At 31.4% G+C, this 27,964-nt stretch overlaps 1 protein-coding gene across 4 annotated transcripts; it reads left to right on the top strand.

Moving 5' to 3' along the window:
• Nucleotides 1–10: 10 nt before the first annotated feature.
• Nucleotides 11–27,454, top strand: LOC105324460 (synaptogenesis protein syg-2). 4 transcript variants are annotated; one of them, XM_066077014.1, is made up of 15 exons: nucleotides 11–168; nucleotides 10,671–10,988; nucleotides 15,317–15,619; nucleotides 15,963–16,238; nucleotides 17,500–17,760; nucleotides 18,500–18,787; nucleotides 19,119–19,409; nucleotides 20,841–20,951; nucleotides 21,166–21,190; nucleotides 22,047–22,099; nucleotides 22,556–22,577; nucleotides 23,244–23,308; nucleotides 24,861–24,879; nucleotides 25,176–25,261; nucleotides 26,746–27,454. In XM_066077014.1, exons 1-15 carry the CDS (start codon nucleotides 87–89, stop codon nucleotides 26,820–26,822), a joined length of 2,277 nt encoding a protein of 758 aa, XP_065933086.1. In that variant the 5' UTR covers nucleotides 11–86; the 3' UTR covers nucleotides 26,823–27,454. The 4 variants fall into 4 exon arrangements, with proteins under 4 accessions (XP_065933086.1, XP_065933085.1, XP_065933087.1 ...); XM_066077013.1 differs by having other exon boundaries at nucleotides 10,659–10,988; XM_066077015.1 differs by lacking the exon at nucleotides 20,841–20,951 and having other exon boundaries at nucleotides 10,659–10,988.
• Nucleotides 27,455–27,964: the final 510 nt, after the last annotated feature.

Genomic DNA, 27,964 nt, shown 5'->3' with positions numbered 1-27,964 from the left:
TACTTTGGGTTTACTTCCTTGTTACTTGTGTTAAAGGTCTCTTTGTATTCAAGTTTTTTTTACAATAACTTGCTGATAATACAGCGATGGGCATGGGTTTTGTGATGATTAAATGGAAATTCGAACTTTTAACTGTGCTGTTTATCTGTTTCTCTAGTATAACAGTTGGTAAGTAAACACTATATGTTTCTTAAGCAGTTCACACTTTCAAAGTTATTTTAGCAAGGCTGTTTCACAGTTATTAAAACAAAATTATTAATGGCAAAAACATTTCATCGACACTGATTTAGGTTATTAATACGTCATTTAATATTTTTTAGTTTGAAATCTAGAATATCAGCTGACACAGTTTCAAAAATTTGTAATAATATGATTCATTTGTAAGCCTGTTTTACATTATTATCCGTTTTGAAAAAGAAACATATCATGCATGAATCGAATGGCCTAATGTTAATACCAACAGGGAAACATTAATATTGCCATCACTTTTCACTTTAGAAAGGTTGAATATAAAGTATTTATCTTTTATTAAATGGAACGTTTAAGCAAATATAAAACAAATATTTGATTTTACTGTCATCACTGAAAGCATCAGTTGTTTGTAACATCAGAGAAAAAATGATTGTTTTAAGTGGTATAAGTCTAAATGTCATATCTTAATTTACATAGCGCACATTTTGGGGTTCAGAGTAGTAAACTTCATGGAATCTGATTTCAAAGCAAATTTTTGTAAATGAACTTTAAAATAAAAAAAAAATTGACTGAATCGATGATGACTAAATCACATTGTAGTAATACATTGATATTCAAAGAAACAGTTTCTTATTCCCTACCTCAAAATCTGTGCTAGAAACACAAAAAGCACATCAACAGTATCTACTTATCACGTCTGAGATTGTAGATTATAAGTCTATCATTCGTTTTGTCTATATTGCTGATATCTTATAGGGTGTGGTAATCATAATTTTTAACAAGGTCGTGCGTACGAGATTCTTAGTCGTACTTACGAGATATTAAGTCGTTTTAAAGAGATAATACTAGTATGTCGTACGAATGAGATAATATACCGTAGATACAAGTCGTACTTAAGAGAAAATAAGATGTACAATTGATATAAACTAAGTTGCACAAGCGACATAAACTAAGTTGTACGTTCAATATAATAATTAAGGCGTTATAACGGTATACCAAGTCGTTACAACGACTAAATGTCTTGTATATACGAGATAGTAAGTCGAACGTAAGATACGAATTGCTAGTTACAATGAAGCGCATTGAAGTGGTAAAATTGTACGTTTGAATGAAATGTTCTAAACTTTGTATCGAATGTCAATTGTTACATAAGTCACGCCCATTTCTTTTAGTTACTATAACATTGAATGATTTATTTTTGACGTCGTTGTGTCAATAACTGCCGTCAGGTGAGCAGACAAATTGAATAACGCGCGTTAGCGCATTATGATAATTTGTCTGCTCAACCGACGGCAGTTATTGACACGACGACCTCAAAAATAAATCATTCAATGCTTATATTTACATCCCCTTACTGATGAAATCAATTGTTTACTTAAATAAATCTATATAAAGTGCAGATCACTGAGGGAGTGAATTGGTAACAGCAAGAACAGCTGTTTTATAATCACATTGACTGTTGAGTTGTGTTTGCAAGTTGAAAGGACTGCGAACGATAGCATTGTCTACCCACCTAACTAAAAGTAATTTTTTTTTTAATTTGGATTTTTGATTTTTGATTTTTTATAATAATGTAAACATTTATGTATATTTTCATTAAATATAAATGATTTGGTCAAACGAAGAGAGATAACTATGTATTTTGGGTTAAAATAGCTCATTTTATGATAGAAAATAACGGAATACGGAAATGTTTTTTAAAACATCTTTCCCCTCCCCTGTGAAACAAAAATTCCTTTTGAGGGGTTTTAATTATTGTTATTTAGGATATTTTTACCAAAGGATTTGTTGTTTCACGGGGGGGGGGGGCATATGTCTACAGACCGAAATACATTCCAAAAAAAGAATTTTGCTTTGTAAATTTTCGAAAACTAAATAACATATATGAATTAAAATGAAATTTTACTTTAATATATATCGTAAATATGTTATTATTAAGTTTTCATGCAAATATTGGCAGCTAAATAATATTTTCCTCACTCATAGAAACAGATTTCAATGAAATTTGTTAGACCCCGCGTTAGCAAAACTTTTGTTTAAAAATAAATAATTTGATTACAAATTTTATTTTGATATAAAATTGATTAGGATTTGATTATCCTTTTTAGAAGAAAACCTAGTTTTTGAATATCTGACAGAAATTCCGAAATATTTGGATGTAAAATGCAGGCGGGACACGGGCGTTAGCGTTCGCAGTTCTTCCGAAATTAAGAAAACATAAAAACAAAAGTGAGCGTGATATTTAAAACGACAAGAAATTTATTAAATACAGTAAAAAGGTCGTTTTGTTTTGAGTCCACTTGGGGTTTACTTGAGGTTTACTCGAGAATTGAGTATGGGATCAACTGTACGCACTGGAGCGATAAGCAGACCTGGCCCCGAGGTTATAAAACTTTTTCCATACTCATACTCCAACTCGTACTCCGTACTCCGAGTATGTGCTCCACTGAGGACGACTCTAAAAACCGAGGTTATAAAAGTTTTGGAGTACGTTCTCCGCTGAGTACTATTTGGAGTATGCTCTGTTGCAACCACTATTGAAATAAAATCACTATTGTTGCAACCACTATTGAAATAAAACCACTATTGAAATATATTATTTCAATAGTGGTTGGTAATGCATTTCATTAGAAAAATCACTTTGTAACCACTATTGAAATAAGACCACTATTGAAATAAGTTTGTTGGGAAATATCTAATCTGACGTCAAGGTGCATGTGACGTTGTGAGACATTGCTATTATGACGTCATCATAGTATGACGTCATGGTAACGTTAAAATAATATGTTTATGTTCAAATCAGTCTAGATAAACATGTCAAAGTGTTCAGACGTGTTTTCATTTTTATCTGACTCAAACCACTATACAATCGCGACATTTTGGTGCCGTGACCAGGATGAGAGATGACTTCTTAACTTAGAGCAGTTCGTTCAGGACAAAAAAGTGCTGTAACAAGACTTTTGAGAAAATTGGAAGAATCTATTTTAGAGGAAAACAATTCAGATGATACAGAAACCATAATGGCGATACTGGAGGAGAAATAAGACACGTTAGAGAAAATCAACAGCCAGATCCTACAAGAATTATCGAGTGAGGAAGAGATCCAAATGGAGAACAGAGATTCAATTGAGTTCATGTCACATTTAAGACTAAGATTAACAGAACTGACAAAGAGCGTGTCATCTACCAAGACTTTAGAAAATGTTCACCAATCTACATCCATCAATTTAAATGTAAATGCGCAAGAGTTTGCTCAATGCAATGACACGTCACAAGGTAACTCAGGGAACCCTAAGACTCATTATACCGTGGACAAAAAAGATGATGATATCTGGGATTTACAAACACTAAGGAGAGCCATAAAGGTAGAGCAATGCATTCAAGATGCTGGACAAGCTAGCAATCTAAGATCAATCAAGGAAAACCAGGAATTCATTCCAGCAGCTAACTTTGCTGTTGGGTCAAGTCATAAAAAGATTAACAAGCCACAAAAGTTTGTTAAGCTATGTTTTTTTCTGCAATGGGAACCATTCGCCAACAACTTGCCATATCATTCAAGATTGTGAAGCAAGAATATCATAAAAGAAAAAAGAGTATGCTTCAACTGTTTAGGGAAACACAAAGTTGCTAATTGTCAGTCACGTTTCAAATGCAGGATTTGTAAGAAGACTCACCACACCAGCATATGTTACAAGTCGCAATTCCTGAAGCCACCAGCTAAGAGCTCAGTAAAAAATTTAGAGAGGACAAAAGAGAAAGAATCACTTCAACTAGAGCAGTCAATCCAACTACATTACTCAAAACAGCTGAATGGAGATCGATGTAAAGAGGAAGAGAAAGTTCCCATACCTAAGAAGACAAACAAACTAAATATCAAAATACAGAAGAGAGAGACTGTTCAGACAAGAACAAACCAGCAGAAAAAATCAGCTTTCAACACAGTCGATAATAAAGAAAAGGAAGACCAAGGACAAGAAGATATGGTGGAAAAGCTTAAATCAGAGATTTTGCATTTAAGGAGAGAGAACTTCAGACTTAGAAGAAAGACATCTTTTAAGAGTCACAAAATCCAGAAAATACAGAGAGAAAATTCAGATTTAGTAGAGAAGATGAAGAGTCTAGAAGATCTGAACAACCAGCTTCAAGAACAAATGCTGAACATTCAATCCAACGTGGAACCATGCAGTGAGACCTTCACCACATCACAGGAAATGGCAAACAAAGATACAGCATACTTGAGACACTAACTGGATGAGCTAGAACTTCGAGTGATCAATCTGGAGATGGGAAAGAATGTTACAAGTATAACTTTAGAGGAGATCATGAAACAAAAATCATTCTTGATGACACAGCTATGGAAATTGGATCCATATAGCCATAACAACTTCTATAGAGCATTAGGAGAAAACAATATTCATCAGAGGCATTACCACAAGAGAACAGGAACCAAATTCAAAGAATTCAAGATTGGAAAATTGGTTCAAGAGCACAATGACTTTCCCAAGCTATGAAAATCAGAGCCAGAGTTGAGGAGAAGTTTAAGACTTTCTAATTAATTTTTCAAACACAACGCGACCTATTATGAACTTTATTTTTTGTAAATTGTGATTTGTACATTTTGCGGCCCGGGGTATGTTGGGAAATATCTTATATGACGTCAAGGTGCATGTGACGTTGTGAGACATTGCTATTATGACGTCATCATAGTATGACGTCATGGTAACGTTAAAATAATATGTTTATGTTCAAATCAGTCTAGATAAACCAGTCAAACTGTTCAGACGTGTTTTCATTTCTATCTGACTCAAACCACTATACAATCGCGACAAAGTTATTTCAATAGTGGTTGGGAATGTATTTCATTTGAAGAATCACCTTACAACCACTATTGAAATGCAACCACTATTGAAATAGAATATTTAAATAGTGTTCCGGGATGTATTCCATTTTGAAAATCAATTTACAGACACTGTTGAAGTACAATAATATTATTAGAATTATTTTTTTCAATCGTAGCTTAGAATGAATTTCTTTATTAATATTACTTTGTAAATTTTTTATTTTTTCCTTTACATTTCTCTTTCTACATACATATCATGTCCAATAATAATGTATATTATTTTCACAATAATGAACATTTTGTAAATTGCCAGAACTTCTATTCAAACCCCCTGTATATTGAATAATTATTTGTTGATAAATATTATTATAAATATCACTATTAATATAAATTATTTCAACAGTATTTGGGGGTGTACTTTACCACGACTACTATTGAAATATATTATTTCAATAGTGGTAAAGGATGCGATTCATTTCAACCACTATTGAAATAATTTATTTCAATAGTGGTTGGGGATACCTTTCATTTCAACCACTATTGAAATAAAGTATTTCAATAGTGGTTGGTGATGCATTTCAGTTTTATGTCTATTATTATGTCTGTTTGTAACACTTTCCTTTCTGCTAGGGTAGTTTCTTAAGAAAAAAAAGTATGTCATATGAGATGATGAATTCCTTTTTTATTATGATGTACTTTGATTTACCTCTATATGGTCATGTTTCCCATACCACCTATCATCTGGAACAGAAAGTGTTATGTACAGTCGGAATAATAGGCATTAAAATAACATCCTACCACTATTGAAATATGTTATTTCAATAATGGTTGTAATGAACTGCATCTTTAATCACAGTTGAAATAAATTATTTCAATAGTGGTTGTAATGAAATGCATACCTAACCACTATTGAAATAATTTATTTCAATAGTAGTTATGATGAAACGCATACCCAACCACTATTGAAATAATTTATTTCATTCAATATTGGTCTTAATGAAGTACATCCCCAACCATTATTACAATTATTTATCTTAATAGTGATATTCATTATTACATAAATCTATAATGATATATAAGCTATAAATTACTTTTTAATATCCAGGGGTTTTGAATAGAAGTTCTTGCAATTTAAAACGTTGTCTTCTAGTACAAATAATTTACAATTTCCATAAAATTCCATATCCCTTGATATATCTATAGAAAGAGAAAGGTAAAAAAATATAAAAATATGAAAACAATTCTATATGTTAATCTGCGAGGATTGGTTATTTCTGCACAAAAGTGAAAATCCTGAAATAAGTACATTTATTTCATAGTCTTGTTTACTATTACCGTAAACTATGCAAGTTTTTAGTACCTTAATTGTGTATTTGAATTGTTTGTTAGATATAAAAAATGTATATGCATGTTTATCTGCGAGAATTGGTTATTTACTTCTACGCAGCAGTGAAAATTGTAACATAACTGTGTATTTGATATTATTTGTAAGATTTCTTGCATTTCAAATTAGTTTGTAAATATGATATACAACTTCTTTCTTTCCAAATGTGTTACAATAGTGATTACATAGTTATATTCATAAAGTAATTCATCCCCATCTACGATTAAAAAAATAAATTTAATAGTAGTTTTACTTTAATGGTGTCTGTAAAGTAGTTCTTATCATGAAATACATCCCCAACCTCTATTAAAATCATTACTTCAATAGTGGTTGTATTTCAATAGTGGTTGCAAAGTAATTTTTCTAATGAAATACCGGGTACGTCCACAACCACTATTGAAATAATTTATTTCAATTGTGGTTTTATTTCAATAGTGGTTGCAAGGTGATTTTTCTGATGAAATACATTTCCAACCACTATTGAAATAATTTATTTCAATAATGGTTTTATTTCAATAGTGGTTGCAACAATGCTCCAAAAGCCGATCGATGAAATTTTACGTCTACGGAGAAAGACAGAGAACGGTAATTCATGTAAATAGTCCTGGCATGTAGGCAAACTGTACGTGTATTCAGATTAATTATTTATCAACAAAATGTAACACATTATTTACATGTTCATATTACCTTCTTCATCTGCAAGCATGGAGGTGTGCCTGTATCTATAACTTATGAATTTTTGAGCAACAAAGACGATAAATCCAGTGTAATTGGTAAAATTATCAACAAATTGTGTTTATGTCAATCTCTCTCTCTCTCTCTCTCTCTCTCTCTCTCTCTCTCTCTCTCTCTCTCTTATGAGACTCAGATAGTGATTCATGCATGTGATGATTAAGTATAATTATGTTGTAAGGACTGATATGAATATAAAAGAAAGAAGTAAGAATTTACACGGATATGAAGAGAGTATATCTCTTAAGATATTTAGTGAGCAGTTCCTGTATTAGGAAAAACAGGGAAGAGTTTAATTAAAAAATACAAACATATACTTGGGAAAATCACAAAAATACTGAGAAGATCCGGTTGTTTTCACACTCAGAAAGTATACACTAAGGATATTATATGGGTATTCCAATTTAATTGCAACGTACTATATTTGCCTTAATTCTTGTGAGAAAAAACCCATCTAATATCTTGAAGGGGTGGGTTGGGGGTTGGGGTTGGAATTGCATCAATGAACATATACCAAAAGCCAAGGACACACGTAAAGTTTCTCATATCAATATTTTTGGGAATGTGCACGAGAGTTTAAGAAAATTCACTTATTAAAATATTTGTGAAATTTCCAATATGAGGACCACGTTTAACCGAAACAACGTGTTCAAGGAAACTGTGTACTAAAGTTGCTGTCACCCTTTTTGTGGGGTTTTATTGATGGTTCAAGTTTTTCTCACTTAGTCAAGGCTCGAAAATGTGTGTTTAGAATTTATACATACACCTACTGTGTCATTTTTAATCTTAAGTAACGTCATTTGATATTTTTGAGCAAGCCTTTTCCTATTCATCTTTAAAATTCGAAATGCATGTGTTAATTTTGATGTATTTGACATAAATATTTGGTTACTTTATCTAAATAGTTACTTGCTAATGAAATAAAAGAATTTAAGAGATGAATATTCCCACAGCTAATATGTTGCAATTAAATTGGAATACCCTTATAATTTCCTTAGTGTATACTTTCTGAGTGTGATAAAAAACGGATCTTCTCAGTATTTTTGTGATTTTCCCAAGTATATGTTTGTATTTTTTAATTAAACTCTTACCTGTTTTTCCTAATACAGGAACTGCTCACTAAATATCTTAAGTGATATTCTCTCTTCATATCCGTGTAAATTCGTACTTCTTTCTTTTATATTCATATCGTTCCTAACAACATAGTTATACTTAATCATCACATGCTTGAATCACTATCTGAGTCTCATGAGAGAGAGAGAGAGAGAGAGAGAGAGAGAGAGAGAGAATGTTGACATAAACACAATTTGTTGATAATTTTCCGAATTACACTGGATTTATCGTCTTTGTTGCTCAAAAATTCATAAGTTATAGATGCAAACACATCTCCATGCTTGCAGATGTAGAAGGTAATATGTACATGTAAATAATGTGTTACATTTTGTTGATAAATAATTAATCTGAATACATGTACAGTTTGCCTACATGCCAGGACTATTTACATGAATTACCGTTCTCTGTCTTTCTCCGTAGACGTAAAATTTCATCGATCGGCTTTTGGAGCATACTCCAAATAGTACTCGGGGGAGAACGTACTCCAAAACTTTTATAACCTCGGTTTTTAGAGTCGTACTCAGCGGAGCACATACTCGGAGTACGGAGTGCGAGTTGGAGTATGAGTATGGAAAAAGTTTTATAACCTCGGGGCTAGAAAGTAAAGCCACTGTTTAGTTTGGATTTACTTTCTTAAGTTGGGTTTGATCGGCACTGCATATGCGATGGTTGATATGTAATATATCATGATTCCTTTTACTATGATGATAATATTGAATCTTAAGATAAATATCCAATCTATAAAATAATATTGTATTGTATAATGTGATACAGTATTGTATTATACAATATTGTATATCATAATATTGTAAAATTTTATATGATGAAATTGTGTTATTATATAATTGCATTATATCATATAATTTGATATTCCATCATATGATATATAATTGTTTTGATTGATATTATATTTTATTATATTCCCATTAATTTTCCTTTCTCGGAACTGTCGATTTTACAGGGTGTGATCCGATCGTCCGGATCACCACACGGTGGGTTTCCAATTCCGTAACACCACTCTCTGAAACTGATGACGTAGTACGCATTAGATAACGTCTGTATTTTAGCACGTCGTTTTAAAAGAGTTTGTTTCAAAATAGGTTTGTTATATAAGTAAATGTCTTACAGTTAAAAAGATAGTTTTGTAATAAAAACATTTAAATGGTCAATTGCAAGGGTATATAATAAATTTATCATTATAACAGAAACTTGATCCAAAGAGCCGGATTACGTGTCGGTGCCAGGCGCGAATCATCTGATTAAACTCGACGCGTTGGGTCTTGTTTGATCTGATGATCCGCGCCCTGCAACTTGACGTGTTCCGACCTTTTTGATCAAGTTACTGTTATAATATAAATATATGTATCATATGAAATAGTATCGTAGAATATGATGCAATGTCTCATAATATTAGATGATATAAGATATTATATAGATATATTCATATTATTTCATATGATACGCCAAAGTGTTTTATATAGGTACCATACCGATGAAAAATGACACTAACAAACTGTCAATCATCTTAAAATTCCATAAAATGAAATACAAATTCAAAGCAGACCAACACGGACCTATAAAAAGATAGGAGTGAGCACCCTCTTCTGACCGGTCACACCCGCCGTGTGCTCTTTGTCGTAATCGGTAAAAACCGGAAAAGTCCCTAGACAATTAGGTAATTAATTAAGGTCCACCAATTAGTATGAAAAATGTCAGTCAGCATGCGACCCAGTGGAGGATTGTATTTGCTGACAAGGGCATTGTCTCGACCATAGAACTTACAAAATAATTACTTCAAACGAGACTGTTTATAGTCCTGTTTAATCAACTTGTTTGTCATTAACTTGCCTCGCCTTAGAAAATGTTCATACGAAGAGCATTCCCTTGTGTATTGAATTAACTGAGAGACAAAAACACCAGGTATATTGCTACATAAGTAAGGAAAGTTGACTAAAGAAAAACTGAAGTCATCGCGTTTATCATAAAGTTTTGTTGTTAGGTTACCATTAATGTCCATTCCCAGTAAAATATCTAAATATGAAACAGATGACGTATACCTCGAAGTATAATATTCACCTCGCCTCCGGCTCGGTGAATATTGCACTTCTCGGGTAGCTATATCATCGCATTGACCTCAAAAACAGCAATAATTGTATATCATTGTATAGCATCATATAATGCAAATACTTCTTTTAATTGAATATTGTTGTGTTTTATTTGTATGGTATGTTATGATACGAAGATGTTCAAATATATTATATAATGTCTTAATCATAAATTGATACAATCTCATAATTTATCATGTGAAATAATATTCTTTTGCCACAAATGATATATGTGTTTGAGCATTATGTGAGAAGGGATCAATTACATTGTTTAATCTATATATTTCAAAAGCTTCCTTTTCAGGTGAATCGATTACACTGACACCAACTCCAGCCTATGTCTTACACGGACACGTCCTTGAGTTAACTTGTAAATCAAATAGAACCAAAGGGTTTTATGAGTTTTTCTACATGAAATCTGAACAAAAAATATCTTTGGGCAGAGGTGGAGGAAGCTTCCAATCTTGTCTAAATGAAACTGATACAGGAACAACTATAGATTGTGACTTTGGGAACAACTCTTGGAAATTTACATTATTGATTTCAAATCCAGAACATAACCAGACCATCTTCTGCAAAGATGATCGAAACACTTCTGTCAACAGTACTATTTTTGTGGCAGGTATTTCTAAATGTGTGCATTGTTAACTTACCAGAATTATTATATTAACATTGGAATACAAATGACCCATTCATATTTTAGCTCATCTGAGTAAGCTTTTTTGATAAAAATTTGTTACTTGTCTGCTGCTTTCGTCGTCATCGGCGTCGTCGTTGTTGTTGTTGTCGTTAACATTTCAGTTCTTCTCTTCCTCAACACAACGTCAATTAAAACTATGGAATATTTTAACTTTTGACTATAAACTTTTCTCATGTATTACGTAATTAGGGGTTTTATGGGACCACAAGTCCACAACTTTTATCACTTATATCTCAAATAGAATGAAAGATGCTTAGAATAATGTTCTAAACAATATTCAATCATCAAAATGTCGTGAGATAGACCCGATAAGGAGATTATGGATCGGCATCTATAACGTTCTTTCCCAGATAGCTTAAGAATGGAAACGAATTTCTAAACACTTGTTGAACAAATTATGTTTAGTGTCAAAAGACCTTTCATATGATATCAAGGAAAGGGGGCTGGCTCCTCAATTTAAGGGCCAAAATGGTCGTACATCTTTTTTCCATAGCACTATACAGAGAAACATTTTATGATATATTTAAGAAGCAAAAATGTTCACTGTACAGTTATTTAACTATACGTTGTGACAGTTTTCTCATGCATTACGTAATTACGGTTTTAAGAGGCCAGAAGTCAAAAACATCGAACACTTATATCTCAAATAGAACAACTATTTTGAAAAGCAAAATAGAATAGAATATGTTTAGAATGATGTTCAAAGGCATTACAACGATCACAATTTCACTATCAGATTCATTAAAAACGTGTGCAGTTGGATCCGCTTATCTATTTTTTCATTACGCTATTTGTGCGTGCTCACTCTAGACTTTGTGACGTCTCTTTAGTAGAGCAGACATAACTCGACAGTTTTCGTCAACTTAACAATGCTCCAAACAATTTGCCCAGAAAATAATGTAAAACAATTTTTTTAGGAACCAGCAGAATGTTTTATTCGTCTTTTAAATGCATGGCATTATGGCATTCTTAAAAAAACATTATACCTGTTTTCCCGAGATCATGACATTGGTAGCCATTTGCAATTTACACAGAATTGTGGGCACGAATCTAACGACAGAATGTTCAGAATGTCAAAGGTAGCAGTAGTCCAAATTTTCTCTTCGCCCAGGCATTTTCGTTAGAGCTCGCTGCGCTTGATATTACCACCGAAAATCGGACGGAAGACCACTTCGTTGCTCGCAACAAGATTGTGTCTACTTATTGTTATATATTATTATTATAGTCTTTTTTTTTATTATTCCCCCCCCCCTTTTTTTGTCCACAAGATTTCTCAGATATGGCTCGATAGATTTTCTTTTAATTTTAGAGTTAATAGAGAATGATATTATCTCCAAGCATATGTTTTCATTTTTTTCAAAATTTACTTCCTGTCGTCCGTTTCCTGTCCCGTGAACAATAAGATCTGAAAAACGATATAGACTTGAATATCCAAAATTTGTGGGATGATAGACCTATAGTTGTAGATGTATTAAAACTATTTTGTTTTGTTCGTTATAACTTCCGGTTGTCACTGGAAGCACTTCAAAAGTTATTTTTTTTATGCATTTAATTTATTTCACAAGGAATTGAAATATAAATATTAATCCTTACATATGTCGTCTATCCGATGTTAAATAAACAGAAAACTTTTACTTCCAGTGAGATTTCTCAAATATCTCAGGTAGCCTTTTTTTCTTAAACATATGTTTGAACCGCGAGATCTTAGAAACTGTAAGTGATCAAGACACGAAACTTGCATTGATGATAGACATTTGATAGAAGATGTGTTTAATCAATTTTAATATGTCAACCGTCATTTCCGGTCCTCACCAAAAGGGTTCGAAAAAATCAAGTTGTTTAAAAGTTATTTTGTTCTACTTTTACAATTTTAGTGAAATTGGTCAGTAATAAGGAAGTGTTCTAAAATGTTAAAGGAATACTAATTTTGAGCACATCAGAAGTCGTTTTCTCTTTTAATCTATCTTAAAATTGACGGATTGCAATTTTTAACGTTTTAAAGATTGAATAGAATTTAAAGAATTTTTCTTTAAAACATTAATAAATGTAAACTTTATTTCTAAACAAAGGAGTGGTTTATACCACTATGTTTTGGGTATATTTTTTTTATTTATTTCTTTTTTCTAGATATAAAATCATATCATATCACACATTTGATAGATAACTCGTTTATATTTTCTTTATCCAACTTTAATCTATTTTTCCAATCTACACACTGCAGTATTTTCGACGCTAAAATGTACTATGACGTCTTCTTTACAAAAAAAATGTCCATGTCATGAAATCATAGACTAGTCCCAACAGCAGATATGCATCTATTATAAGCTTTAAAAAACGGAAAAGAAAAAGACCCGAAGCATTCCGAAATCCGAATAAAAGATGCAAGGTCGTCCAAATAGGTGCAACAGAGACTCAAAAAAGGTGATGATAAAAGAATGTGATGAAGTCGTGTACCTTTGCTTAAATCAGGGGTGAAAAAAACATGTATTTTATACTATCTATACATATAAATTTAGACATTTCGTCAATAAACTACGAAACGTTTACACCAGAGTAACTGCTGACACCTTTAGTATTTCAACACGTGTGATATGAGCTTTAAATAAATTTTACCTTATAAATAATTATTGAGAAATTAATCAAAAACCTACTTTTATTTTCGATAAACAAGCCCAAAATAGCAAAAATGAGAATACGGTTTTGGACACGCTTTTGCGGATCATAGTCAGTGGGAATTTGCATCAAACATAAGCTTGCCATGAAATAATATTGAATGATGACGTAAAAAGTGAATATATTTACTGGGAACTTATTTAGGGTATACCTATAACTTCAGATATGACAAATGTTGAATAAATAAAATAAGGCAATTCGTTTCTTAAAAGCACGATTTTAGTTTTGATGGATAGAACTTTCCAGAATTGGGTAACCAAGAACGAAGGTTGACTAATTAACGTCATGATAGAAAGAGTAGGACAAGCCTATCACCGGGCACTTACATGTACCTTGATCTGACGTCTTTGGTTTAAGATATGCAAAAATAATGAATATACTTTGTCCATTGTATAAAATGGACATATAAAAATATACATATCATAAAAAACACATAAAAACAGTTTTATACCACTACAGATTGGTAGTAAACCTTATTTACATTAATTTGTGAACCAGAAACAGATTGTGACATCTCTACGTCTGTATGAATATATGATGTATGCATAAAACGGGGAAGTTGAATTAGTGGTGGTGGGGGGAGGGGGGGGGGGGGGTTGACAGACTTTTTATTGAAATTATTATTTGCAAAGGACAGTAATAAAAGTTATATTGAGATTTGACCTAAAGAACAACATTTTGAAAATATATACCACGCACTATATACCCACTCCCTCATTTGATATAAAATTTTTAAAAGTTTGTTTTTCGGTCAGCTGAAACAATTAGAATAAAGGTCATGTAGATGAAGCATTAACAACAATATTTACAACATGACAACGTTGTCATGTTGTAAATTTTGTATTTACTGCCACCCGTTAAATTCAAAATTTACAACATGACACAATTCTTCATACTAATGTATAAACTTGCAATTCCCGGCCTTGCGCAGGATATCGTCTAGTGTATATTACCCTTTATCATGAGTATTGAATTCATCTCAGATGTTGCAAATAATTGCCAGGAATGGTCCGCCAAAAATATGACCGTAAAGTAAAACCGGGGTAAAATTTACTACGGTTTTTCGTAGGGGTAATCTGGCTATAAAAAGGGGGAAATCCCGCTATATAGTCAGCTCTCCGTGGGGTAAAAACTGCCATAGCCATTTTTCCGGGGGAAAATAACACCGGGTCCAATCAAGAGTGTACGGGAATCTACCCCGGATTGTTTTCCATACATACTGGGGCCATTATACCAATTTTAAAAATTATATTGTTTAACCAGTGAAATAAGTTTGATACAAAATATCAAATTTTAATTAATGTCAATCGAAGTTGTGTTGAAAACTATATTTATATTTTAATACCAATAGAGTATTAAGAAATAATGATTTTGACAAATTACTCATTGATTTAGCTTATTTAACGTTACATTTTTTGCGCAAAAATTTATATTTGCATTCGAAAACATATATACTTTGATATTAACTGTTTATGTGATATTAACTGTTTATGTGAAAATTACATTGAATGCCAGTTTTGACAACTAAAAAGTCTTTGCCATCTTTTGATGCTTGAATTATTTTATGTACATTTCAGTTCCTGTGACTTCAGTGACATTGGCTCCAACATCAATCAATGTGACTGCTGGGCAACAGATGTATATAAACTGTACAACGTCATACTGTTATCCTCCAGCTAACATCACGTGGTATATGTCATCAACAAACTTTACCAATCAATTTACACTTACAAAAAATACATCGAATGGTTTAGTGAGAACTTTGTCAGCATTATCAATCAATGCTTCCAAATCAGACAACGGGAAACGGGTGTATTGCACAGCCAGTAACATATCAGGGAGGAGAGTAAACTCCACAGTGAATATGCTGACAGTATTATGTAAATAATTCTGTATTTATTTCCTAACAACAAATTATAAATGTAGCATGCACAGGCATATAGCTTGCCTATATTAAAAAAAAACGATTAAGGTGATAAAAGAAAATAGTTTACTCAAATGTCTTCCGTATGATTAATTCATTATATAGCCTCTAATATTAATATCCTTATATAACTTTATTTTAAAGTTAATCTAGCAAAAAACAAAAAAATATAATTCGTTTTAGTTTTGGTTTAACTAAAGAATGATTGTCTTTGAAAATAATGTGAATGCAACACCTCGAAGTTATCAAATTTTGAATAAATTAATTTTCAATAAATTCATTTTCTTTTTTTTTTTTAGATAAACCGGAAGTGATACCACTGACAGGTTTTTTAAGTCCATACAGAGTCATAGAAGGTCAAACAGCTGCATTGAAGTGTGCATTGATTGATGCCAACCCTTACACTAGTATCATATGGAGATGGTCCAGAACATATCGTCCTGAATACGTCCTTTATTCTGGACCAAACTATACAATACCTAACATACAGAGGAACATGTCTGGAACATACAACTGTACAGCCAGCAATTCTGTGGGAACATCTGAAGCGGGTATAACTACCGTTGATGTACTATGTGAGTAAAATTAATATATTAAAATAATACTTATATTTTGTATTTAGTTTAATATTCAGTGTTGAGAGATGACCTCCGAGTAAATGTTAAAGGTCATCCACATACCTGGTAAAAGTTCTGCATATAAGCCCATTTTTCTACAGTACCTAAAGATATGGATTGCAAACAGGTGTTCGAATTTGAAATAACAGAAAAATATTCAATTTTTGGAAGAAAAATCACTTTTGTTTAATTTAACCGCTATTCATGAAAATTAAAGTCCCTGTAGTGTTCGGACTCGAGACCTGCTAATCGGTATGTCAAAGCAACACCCATTGCACCACAGAGATAGACACCAACGTTCGGCGATTTAAACTGTTTCATAATTCATTAAAATTGCCATGTTGTAACGTAATGTCATAAAACGTAAAATTCATTGGGTGTCGAGGATCATTATACTCAACAAATTACATTGCTAAGTAAATGCTATAATGCATAATGCATTAAAGTTGCCATGTTGTAACGTAATGTCATAAAAGGTAAAATTCATGGGGTGTCGAGTAATTTCGTTTTATATTTACCAGAACATGACAATTTAGTACAAATATCATAATGAACTGGTACTGATGAAATGTTGATAAAACCTGGAATAAATGATGTGACATCATACTTTGAGGCTCAATAGCATCTCTCATAGCTGCATGAAATTTAAATTCAGCAATTGATATTTTTGATTTACTTATTGGTCGGGATTTTCATTGGAAAAAATATGTATCTAAAATCACAGTCGTTGTTGGTAATAAATTGATTTGTTGTACTACGTATGTCCAACTCTATTCCCCAATTTAATGATTAGCAATAGAACGTTCATTTTAATAGGATAAAGATAACAGTGTTAAAGTTATACCTAGGATAAAGGCACACATCATTTTCTCTATTATATTCCCAATTACCAGGAATTTTTATTATCTAGTGAGTTCAAATATAAGCACAGTCAACTGAAAGGCAACTGAATGAGATATATTTACCATTTAGTCATCTATTCAAACCTTTCAGTTAAAATGACGTTGTAAATTTGGCTGATATTTTTGCAGTGAATGGCTCATTAAATATCACTTTCAAACTACTCATTAATGGGTTATTTCAATCCCGTTTACAACACTTTTATACTTACATAGGTTTCATTTTATACCATATATAACATCATTTTTAATTTTCAAACTTAATAATGCTTTTTGTTTTCCTTTTCGATGTTTTATATGATATTTTTGTTTATGTTTAGACAAGCCCAAAATAGCCGATACAACAAGCACCACCGTAAATGAGAGTGATAGAACCATACTTAGTAGGGAAATAGTCAGTAATCCTTTATCAAATGTATCGTGGTATAACGGATCGAAGTTGTTGGACTACCAGGTGTCGGTGGCAGCAGCTACATTGACTATAGAGAAAGCCATGTGTACAGATACTAGGAATTTTACCCTTATTGCTGGTAACACAGTGGAGAGAAACGTGTCGGCGTTGGTGGAATTAATAGTTCATTGTAAGTTGTTTCTTGTCTAGATTATTGTTAAATTATATACATGTAAATTCAATGTATTTTTATCAACAATGATGAATTTTATAAGATAATTTCATAACAAGAAATTCTGGTGAATATTAATAAAATACTCTTGTTTTAACTTTATAATATAAAACTTTAAATATATAGAATAATACTACACAGAAGTTGTGTTTTCTGGGGGGAAAAATTAATATATTTCATTTATAGTTCAATGATTTGAGAAATATTATGATGTGTCATCCTATTAGCGAATCTAAGAAAATACACAAATCCTGCAGAGCGGCGGGTTATAAGTGATAAGGTACCTCGGGCAAACGGCGGGAGTAACACTGACTCTCTTAAGAGGTAGGCAATGCTAGCGGGGCGGACATTGCAGGGATGCCCGATGAAGCGTGACCGCAGAGCACGCAGACCGGCGAGGCAGCGGACATCGCAGGCCGCCCCGTGCAAGTGAAAAGAGCATCCGTTTATCGCAGGCCGACTCGAGCTCAACGACCAAGTCCCGTGCTCGAAAGCGAACGCAGAGTCTGCAGAACGACGAAGCAGCGGACACTCGAGAAAATTGTTAAATGACTGCTGCTATTTTTGTTTGGGTTTTTTCTAACTCGTCTGTCGGTACAATTGTATCTTCATAAAAAGATACTTTGAACACTTCCAAATGTATATCTCAATATGCTTTAAAACTTGAAATAAGAAAAATAATTCAAATTTATTTCAGGCAAGCCACGGTCATACAGTGGAAACATAACACTTGGAGTGACAGACACCTCTGGGATTGATTTTACTACAACAGTTATTGCGTATCCTGAGCCTCGTTATGAATTAAGATACGAGAATGGAACAACAAGCAATAAGATGATGGGCAGCATAACAAGAAATGATGTGAATAATTTTACTATTCGTTTTAATCAAACAGCCGTAAAACAAGACGATTTTGGAATTTATCGTCTTCTAGTCAGCAACCCGTTTGGAGAAACAGTTGTAGTTTTGACTGTGATACCACAAAGTGAGTTTTTATGTAATCTCATAACTTTATATAGAATGTCCTTGCGATTTATATTATTATAACTCCCTATTAAACAAATTTAAAACAATTGTAATTTAAATTAAAATTCACAAGCATATCAAATACCTGTACATTTATGTCATATTGTGTTATATTTCATTATTATTCTCATATTTTTCTAATATTTTAATTAAAGTAACAAATGTATTTGGTTTACCGAATAAACCAAAATTATCTTTTTGTAAATACTTAAAATGATATTGAAAAATCATAACTTGCAATGTAAAAAAATATACACATATTGAATTTTCAATTCTGATTTTATTAACAGGAAAACCTAACATGCCGGAAAGAGTCGAAATTGTTTGTGAAGTAATGCGTGCCAGAGTTCAGTGGAGATCATCATTTGATGGCGGGGATCCCCAGTCATTTACTGTCATTGTCTTGAATGGTCAGCAAAGAGAAAGCCGGTCCGATAATATTAGTGACAAAGGAGAAAATGTTATCCATTTAACATTCGTACAAAATCTTCAACCGTCTACGACCTACGTGTTTTATGTAACTGCACAGAACAGACATGGATTAAGCTCTTCAGAGAAAGTCAGCTGCACGACATTAGAAGGTAAATGGGCTAGTTTGAGGTCAATAAATTACACATTGATAAAAGACCCCTCATTGGATTTCTTCATTATCAAAGTAAAATGGGACAAATACAAATGATATCTATATCCTCTTTTTATTAATAGAACCTTAATTGCTTATTCACAAGGACACAGTCAGAGAAAATCACTATAAAAAATATGAGGAAAAAATAAATAATATGAATAATATGAATAATTATCAAACAAAATTTTAAAATATTTTCGTTTATTGAGTTTTATTTTATCAAATAAAATTAATTGCAGTTTGGAAAAAAATAAAATCGACCTGATCTCATTGTTCTTCAGTATAAACAGACTTCATTTCAAAATTGACTATATTTTTTTTTCATTTTTTTTTTCTGTTTGAATAATTAAAAATGTTTGACACTTTCACTCTTTTACTTCATATACTGCCAAAATTTTTTATAACGTTGTCTCTTCCTGTTAGGGTAAAGATGTATGCGAATTGTTAACCTAGTATGACACTTTAACATACTTCCAAAGAGTGCCGAAAATGAATATAATTGTGTATACATGGTTAGTGGCCAATACCTTTGAGAATTTTGTGAAGCACCGCGGTTAAGAGTGAGATTTTTTTTTATCCTTTTTATCTTTATGAAGAATTTATCATGTGTACACATATTCTTAGAACATGCTAAAGTAGTACGTTTGCACTTTTAAGTGTAAAACAAAGCTCTTCAGATAGCTATGCTGATATCTTCACTCGGGGGCAAAATAAGCTATATTGAAGTAAATTTTCATCATATATTTCCCGTATTTAAGATGAATGAGGTGTTATCAGCATTACTTAAAAAGAGCATACGTATCATGAACATTTGGCCTAATATTGAGATTTTAAAAAATCAATGCGCTTAAAATCAATGAAAACAGAGTCAAGAAGAGAGAATCTTACCTAGTCTAATTTTAATTTCGTTTTCCTACTTGCGCAAAATACGTGATGACGTTTTTTATTAAATAAGTTGACGAGCAAGCACAATCTTCTTTCATCTTTATCGTTAGATGAGATCAGAAGTCGTCGAGTGTCAGTAAGAGCTGATTACATTATATGTTTTGCTCTGGAAAACACCAATATATACTTTCAAATTACGAGACTGCAAAAGATATCAAAAGTAATAAATGTTGTTTTGTATTAGGTGTGTCATTTCTTAATTAAAAATTTTAATCGTTAGTTATTTAACATATTTTAATGATGATTGTTTTTTTTGTTCATTTTTGCAATTTCCCGTCCATGCCAGTTTTTAATAATAATTTTTTCATCCAGTATTTATTCAATTATAGTAACACTACGTTTTAAGTTTGATTTTAGTTTGTGGTAAGATATTTTAACATACTAGTAATCATTTGAATTTGATTGTAGGGCTGTATTAAAACTCTATTTGCCTATTTTTCAGAGGATTCTACTGATTTGCCGTTTATCGCTGGAGGAGCGGCTGCTGGAGGGATAACTCTAGCAATTGTTCTCGTTGTTGTTGTCGTGGTTCTTCTGAGATTAAAAAAGCGACGTAATTTTCTTGTGTTATGCATCCGTCGTACACTGAAAATAAGTCCATTTCATCAACCTACTGGACAAACCAATCTGCTCAATAAAATATAAATTAATTAAATGAGTATATCACCAAAAACTTTTAAGATAAAAGTCCTATTGTTCTTCAATCTTTAAATTCTGAACAGCAACCTAACATATTAATATAAATCATATGACTTAATTTTTTTCAGAAAACAAAGAAAGGAATTTCGATAAGTAAGTTACTAGAAGTAGATGAACATGTTTTATATTTTTACTTTGTACGATGGGTTTATCGCATAGTTTTCCGTTCACGTATATTTAACTCTTAGCTTAATATAAGGGTCTAGAATCCGTTGAATCATTGAAACGTCTACACTATCCTACTGTCGTCCGACATTCATTTAACCAAAACGTTCACATACAATCATTTGTATAACATATTCACATTTTAGTGTTCTATATGTTGTGCATTTTCAGCCATTTCAAACAATGAAAATTCATACTTTTTCAAAAGAGAAAAGTAACTCCATTGTTTTCAAAACTTTTTTCTTAGATACAACTTCTTGATATGTAAAATCTTTTTCACAAATTTATTTTTAACATTACAATATGTCTTAAATGGGAGTATACCTGAAATCGCTAAAAAAAAGCATATATGTACATGTATGTATTATCAACTTATTCGAATTCCTAAAAAAAAGAAATGGATGCATGTTTCTATGAAAATATTTCAAAGCGTTAGAACTATTGACAATTCCAAACAGAAATGAGATTGTACCTTATAAAACCTAGTTTAAAACATTTTCAATTTATATCTTTTAAAACTTAAACGCATGTCATAAATATTTCATGTAGTATCAATGTAGTAATGTGAATACTCGAGAAATTTTATTTTGATATACATTCAACGGTGCTAATGTTTTTTTAATCAAATTAAAATTATTAATGAAAGGTAGATCTAGGAATGGCATTCCTTTTTCCCTAAAATCATACCACAATTTATATTTTTTAAATGTCGTATTCCAGACATAAGATATTCAAAGGGTAAAACGATTGTATTTGTAACAGATATCTGTTTAACTTGTTACAGGAATAACCCTATGAGAACGAACGAAGATGCATCACATTACACAACACTTGCAGGTAACTGTTTTAAATGTTATTTTGACATATTTCAGTCATTGGTGTTATGCTAATTACTAACATCTGCCATCAATAGTGTCAATTTTATTCAAGATGCCTCGAAAATATAATTTTAAAAAAAAGAAATAAGTATTATTGTATTAGAATGTTTTTATACAAATGTTTTGAAGTAATTTCAAACGGATGCCTGTGATGTACATGTATAATTCAAATTAATTGATTTTGACTATTAAAAAGTTGTTATCCTCAATTAAATAATACTTAGTTGCATTGTCCTTTTAACATCATTTTGTCAAAAGGTATGCGAAACATGATTTACAAAAATGTCGATTCAAGGCAAATTATTTATTTCGGTTTTAAAAGAGCATTTAAAAATGTCAAGTTTCTAAAACTAATCGAATAGATTTATTTCATTTGGATAGTACTTCCGAATAAAATTTTGATTTAATATTTTAGAACAAGATGTTACTGTTGAAAGGTAAGTGTAAATTGATAATCAAATAGCTTAACTCCTATGCTATGCAACTATAATCATTTAAATCCATAAATATGTAAAATAAAAACACTTCTTACTAATTACTTTATCATTTATATCGAGCGACACATCTTTAAATGCTTAATTTTGCTTCATCAGTATTCGATAAGCATCAATATCCGCTAGTGTTTAAATCATAGAAGTAAAAATATAACTAGAGAGCATATAGTACTGGAAGGGAATTTGTCTACGAATTACTGCCTTTTCTTTCATAAAAATGCCCAAAGAGTGATGCCAACATAAATGTAACGGTATACCTAATGGTTCGTTAAAGACAATGCATGTAAAAATTTGCTTGTATTGTTTTTCATTCAAACCGTTTTTGTGTTTCTTTTTTTTTTAATATTTTCAATGTCCTAATAAATATACCAATATCATCGTACATAAACACATGCATAAGATACTATCCCCCTTTATATACATATAATTTATTGAAACCAAAATCTTAAAATATTTGAAACAATTAAGCAAAAATTATTAATAAGAAACAAAAGAATAACAAAACTAAATAGTTTGTATTATAAAAGTATTAAATGTTCTTTTGAAATATCATGAAATTAGATGGTTGCAAGAAGTTGTCGTGCTTTTGTTTATATGCTTATATTTCAGAAACGTTTATGAGATATTAACACAAAAGGAGGGCACCAATCAGTACGAAGCTTGTCTAATGAAAGGTAAAGCAAATTTTCAACATTATTTTGGCCGCAATAATTTTCACACCCCCCTCCCCCCCCCCCCCAAAAAAAAAAATAAACGTCGTACAGTAAGCAGAGATGTGCAATCCGACCAAGCTGTTAAAGGTAGCATTTCACAATTACGATAAGAAAAATTCAAAACAACTTTTTCTGGCTTATAAACGATCATATAATATTAAATTATAGATTTGGGCTTGAACTCATGAATTGTTGGTATGTAATACAAATATTTAAGAAAAGGTGTATTTGTTTCGCTAATAATATCAAAGTTTAAACGTGCTTTCAAAATCAAAGTACTGAAGTACTAAAAGCCGGGCTCTTTTGCAGTGTCTTTTATATATGCATATTGTGTAGTAAAGACTGAAATAAATCTCTCTCTCTCTCTCTCTCTCTCTCTCTCTCTCTCTCTCTCTCTCTCTCTCTCTCTAGCTCTCGTGCTTTTAATGTCGGCAAAGAGTCAGAGAGCGACAAAATTTTGTAAGCGGCTTATAAACAAAAATATGTCTGTCTAATAGAAAAAAGTTCAACAGTTGCTGCCTTGAATTTTGCAACATGTGTTATATATTCAATCCCCATGTCTTCAACGCGCAGCAAAGTAGTTCATATAAATTCATGCGCATTGTATGTGTCCAAAATGTATAGTCTTGTTTTTAAAACACGTTATTAGTAATAAAACTAAAACAGATAGACAATTACCTCGAAATAAAAAAAAAGAAGCAAAATGCCAACACTTTTGACAACACGTGGCTTTTTTTTAAACTATTTAGTATAGCGGAAGCTTTTACTTTGACGCTGTTTGGTTTTTTGTTTCCTTTTGAAGTTTGCTATTCATAGTAACATTGGCGATTCGCCTGCCTACAGCCAGGACTCTGCTTTCAGCAGAGCCCGGCTAAAAATGAAGGTTATATTTTTGTTATGATTCAAATTATGAAAAATATATAAAAGAACCTCACATCTCCTACACTCTCTAGCTATACGTAAGTGTACAATATCCCGGCAATTTTCTACACTCTAGTATGACATTGTCTCAAGCCATGATTCAGAGTCTGCATATAGATCTCTCTTATACGTAACTAAAAATCACATAAAACTTCAATCTTTTTATGGATATCCAAGTGTTTTTATTAGACGGCAGTTGAATCTACATATTTTTTGGTTATGATAAAATGTTCTTGTAAAACTTTATCAGTGGTAGTAAAGTCATCCTTTCAAACCAGAACCAAACATACGATTCTTTTACATCTGGCCGTGGTTGTTCTAGTTTATTTTAGTATAGACCAGTAAAAGTTGAGCCTCCAAACGCCGTATTTCTCTTTTATTGATTCAGAATGGGAAAACTATGAGAGAAGAAGTGGTCGAAATATAAGATTATTATCTTTGTATCTTAAAGATTTAAGAATTAAAAAAAACACAACAAATAATTCGAGCAATACGCTTATATTACTCAATCATCTAATTTGTGGACGAATTATATTTGGTGATATATGATTTTTAGAATTATGATCGTGCTCATTCCAATTTTTTTTTCCAGAAAGTCAAGAAACTAACAGGTACAACTCTCTCTCTCTCTCTCTCTCTCTCTCTCTCTCCTCTCTCTCTCTCTCTCTCTCTCTCTCAGTTTAGTACACGTTTTGATAATAATATGGGTTAAACGCACATAAAGATTATCCAAATTAATATAACATGTGTTTTAATCCTGAAAAGTTTCCGAAGAGCTACAAAATTCTTATTCTGTAAACCTTCATTTAATTCAGATCTGAATTTTTCAATGCAAAGTTTGTTTTAATTCAAACGACATTTTATTGTACATGTATATCATATCATACAGATATCCTTTTAATTGTAGTCAAATGTATGAGAGCTTACAAAAGACAGAGATTTCTGATAAACGAAACATCTCTGACAAACATATGATCGCCAAGTACACAAAAGGTAAAAAAAAAATGTTAGTTATTTACTAGATATTTCATATAAATTATTTACTATTTGTCGGCATCTGATATTTTAAAATTATACCTGAAGATACATACATTAAACATTTTAAAATAGGCCATTCTAAAATATACGATTTAAATATTTGTATTTAGCTCCCTTTAAAGGGGTCTTACACACGATTTAAGCTAAAAAAGAAAATCATTCTATTTTTCCATTCGCAATGTTTTGAATGAATAATACGGGTATTTGTAATGCTTTGTTTTCAAAATTTGAAAGTCAAATATCGTGTTATGAACAAGATACAGCGTTTGAAATTCTTTGTTTTGTAAACAAAACTCGAACCCTGTTATTGTTTACTTTTGTATTTGATTAGTATGAGTTTCATTAAAACTTTGCCTTTTAGCTCACAGCAGCTGAGAGTCTCCAAGGATTTCAATAGACAAAAATATAACGTGGCAAAAATATATTTAAAGTGGCAAAATGAAGTAATATAGTTATCTTTTAATAAGATCATATCGAAAATTAGTTGTATCTATCATTTCAAATATAAGATCATGTATCAAATCACATTAAGGAAGAAAAACCATTCGGCATTAGGTGATTGAACTCGGCTCGCCTGACCCCAAGTCCACTACTCTAACCATTATGCGACGGGAACTAATGCTTCAGGACTTTGAAGTGTTCAAAATCTCGAGAATGTGTGGATTTTAAAACAAATTTCATATTGAAAATCATCATTTCAAACAATACATGACTGGTTTTTTCTCTCAGATAACTTTACGCTGAAATTTTACTATCAACAAATCAAAATGCAGATAAGTTATACCCCACTGTTTGTTAGCAGTATACAGTAATAATTAAAAAAAAATTAAGAATTTCCTTGATCTCACATATTAGACACAAGTCTCTTCTGAACGTTTTTCATATGGCTTTATTGCATTGGTTCTCACGAAAAAGACACCTTGCCTCCGAATTTTAGAAATATTTTAGAAGTATTAAATCAAAGGGTTTTTTAAACTAGAAAACATACTGATGTAACATTATTATTCAACCTATTCAAAAATGGAATCTGAAAGTCATCATAATCAATTTAGTTGGTGACAAATGTATTCCTCTGTGTTTACTGTCAAGATAACGTTTTTATACGAAAAAATAAGAACAACCGTGTGCTTGTTAAATTCATCTAAGGTTTTTTTATGGATTTGAACACTGTTGTCTCTTTGTGATTCATTGTTAATTATTTTTATTAGGTTCAATATTACGACATTTGGGGTTAATTGAAACTGGTTGAATTTTAATGGTGCAAAAGAGCATATCTGCCATTAGCATTACATGGTTTATTGTCTAGTATCCGTGGTCAAGTTCATATCAGTGAATCATTACTTTCATATTTGATTGCAAATAGCTAAAGCTGTGACAAATATGAAGAAATGTATACAATTGTTTCATGAGTATATTTCATATCACATTTCTATTTATAGATTTGTCTAATATATACGCCAACCAATCCGCAGCGGAGAATTCATCAGAATACATAAACCTCTCGTTTTCAAAGTAACTTCTTTTTGACTACAACCAACAACTGATGATTTGTTACAGTGGCCAATCTTTTTCATGATTTGTACTTTTTAATAAAAATACTATGACTGCAGCGATATGTCGCCATTTTCTTTTTCATCATTATTAACAAAATACAGCATGCACTGTGAACTATTGAATTAAAAAACAATTAAAATTATCAATTGTTACAAATAGCAAATACATTTCCTACTTCAGTATGTTCTACAAAAATCCTTATGAATTATTGAATTTAAGAAAAATGTCCATATCTGTTTGCTTAGCTACAAAAAGATATATATTTATAGCCGATATTAATTAGCTGATATTCATCAAAATAATCAAATTCAAAACTTTTTTTATCCTACTTGTTAAATCAAAAACTTTAAAAAGGTTTTATTAACTTGTATATATTTTTTAACTTGTATATAGTTTTGTTCTTATCGCTCGAAATCGAATGCATTCATTGTAACAGACTATCGTTAATGTAATCATTATCTTACATTGTATGTACTATGATTTTTATTTTGCTATGTGAGTGGAATACATCTCCAATTTATTTTTACTGTCAAACTGATTAAAATACAGTATGATAGTTATTTACATATTTTAGAATAAAATTTGAATACATGTTTTAGAGTTGCTTATTTGTCCGTTTTGATATATGTAATAGATAATATAATTTCATGTTTTCAATGTATAGCAAATCATTTTAGTGCTGGCCTTTGATGTTACGTAAGCACGTGACACTCTACCTAATTAATTCTAAAGTCGATTAGCCAGAATCAAAACTAAGCTCATTATAAGAAATTGAACAGATTAACAGATATTGTCACTGTTTTAAATGCAATGATTTACATACGATTGAAAAAATAAACAAACAAAATTGTAACCCTAATAAAAAAAAATCTCTAAGGATTATATCACAGAAAACTTCTGAAATCAGTTGAAATTAGTTATGATAAAAGGCTAGGACATGAACGGATGGATTCTATTGATAATGTTAAAATGCATTTATCCTTGCATAATAATTCCGTAGTTTATCGATCGTTGAAATAAAATAAAGTGGAATATTGAATGTCATTTTTAAAAGTTCACGTATGAGGCGTGTTATCATTCATTTTTCAACGGTCTTCAAAAATT

Source organism: Magallana gigas, chromosome 2, assembly GCF_963853765.1.
Source record: "Magallana gigas chromosome 2, xbMagGiga1.1, whole genome shotgun sequence".
NCBI classification, from domain to species: Eukaryota; Metazoa; Mollusca; class Bivalvia; order Ostreida; family Ostreidae; genus Magallana; species Magallana gigas.
Note: the sequence above shows the minus strand (reverse complement) of the source record. Positions and strands in the feature narration are given on the sequence as shown.

What these genes read in the sequence shown, in the direction of transcription:
- LOC105324460 (XM_066077013.1), top strand. Translation starts at nt 87, where the DNA reads ATGGGCATGGGTTTTGTGATGATTAAATGGAAATTCGAACTTTTAACT. An exon ending in ACATTACACAACACTTGCAG is followed by an intron (nt 22,100 to 22,555) that starts GTAACTGTTTTA and finishes TTAATATTTTAG; the next exon opens with AACAAGATGTTACTGTTGAA. An exon ending in GATCGCCAAGTACACAAAAG is followed by an intron (nt 25,262 to 26,745) that starts GTAAAAAAAAAA and finishes TTCTATTTATAG; the next exon opens with ATTTGTCTAATATATACGCC.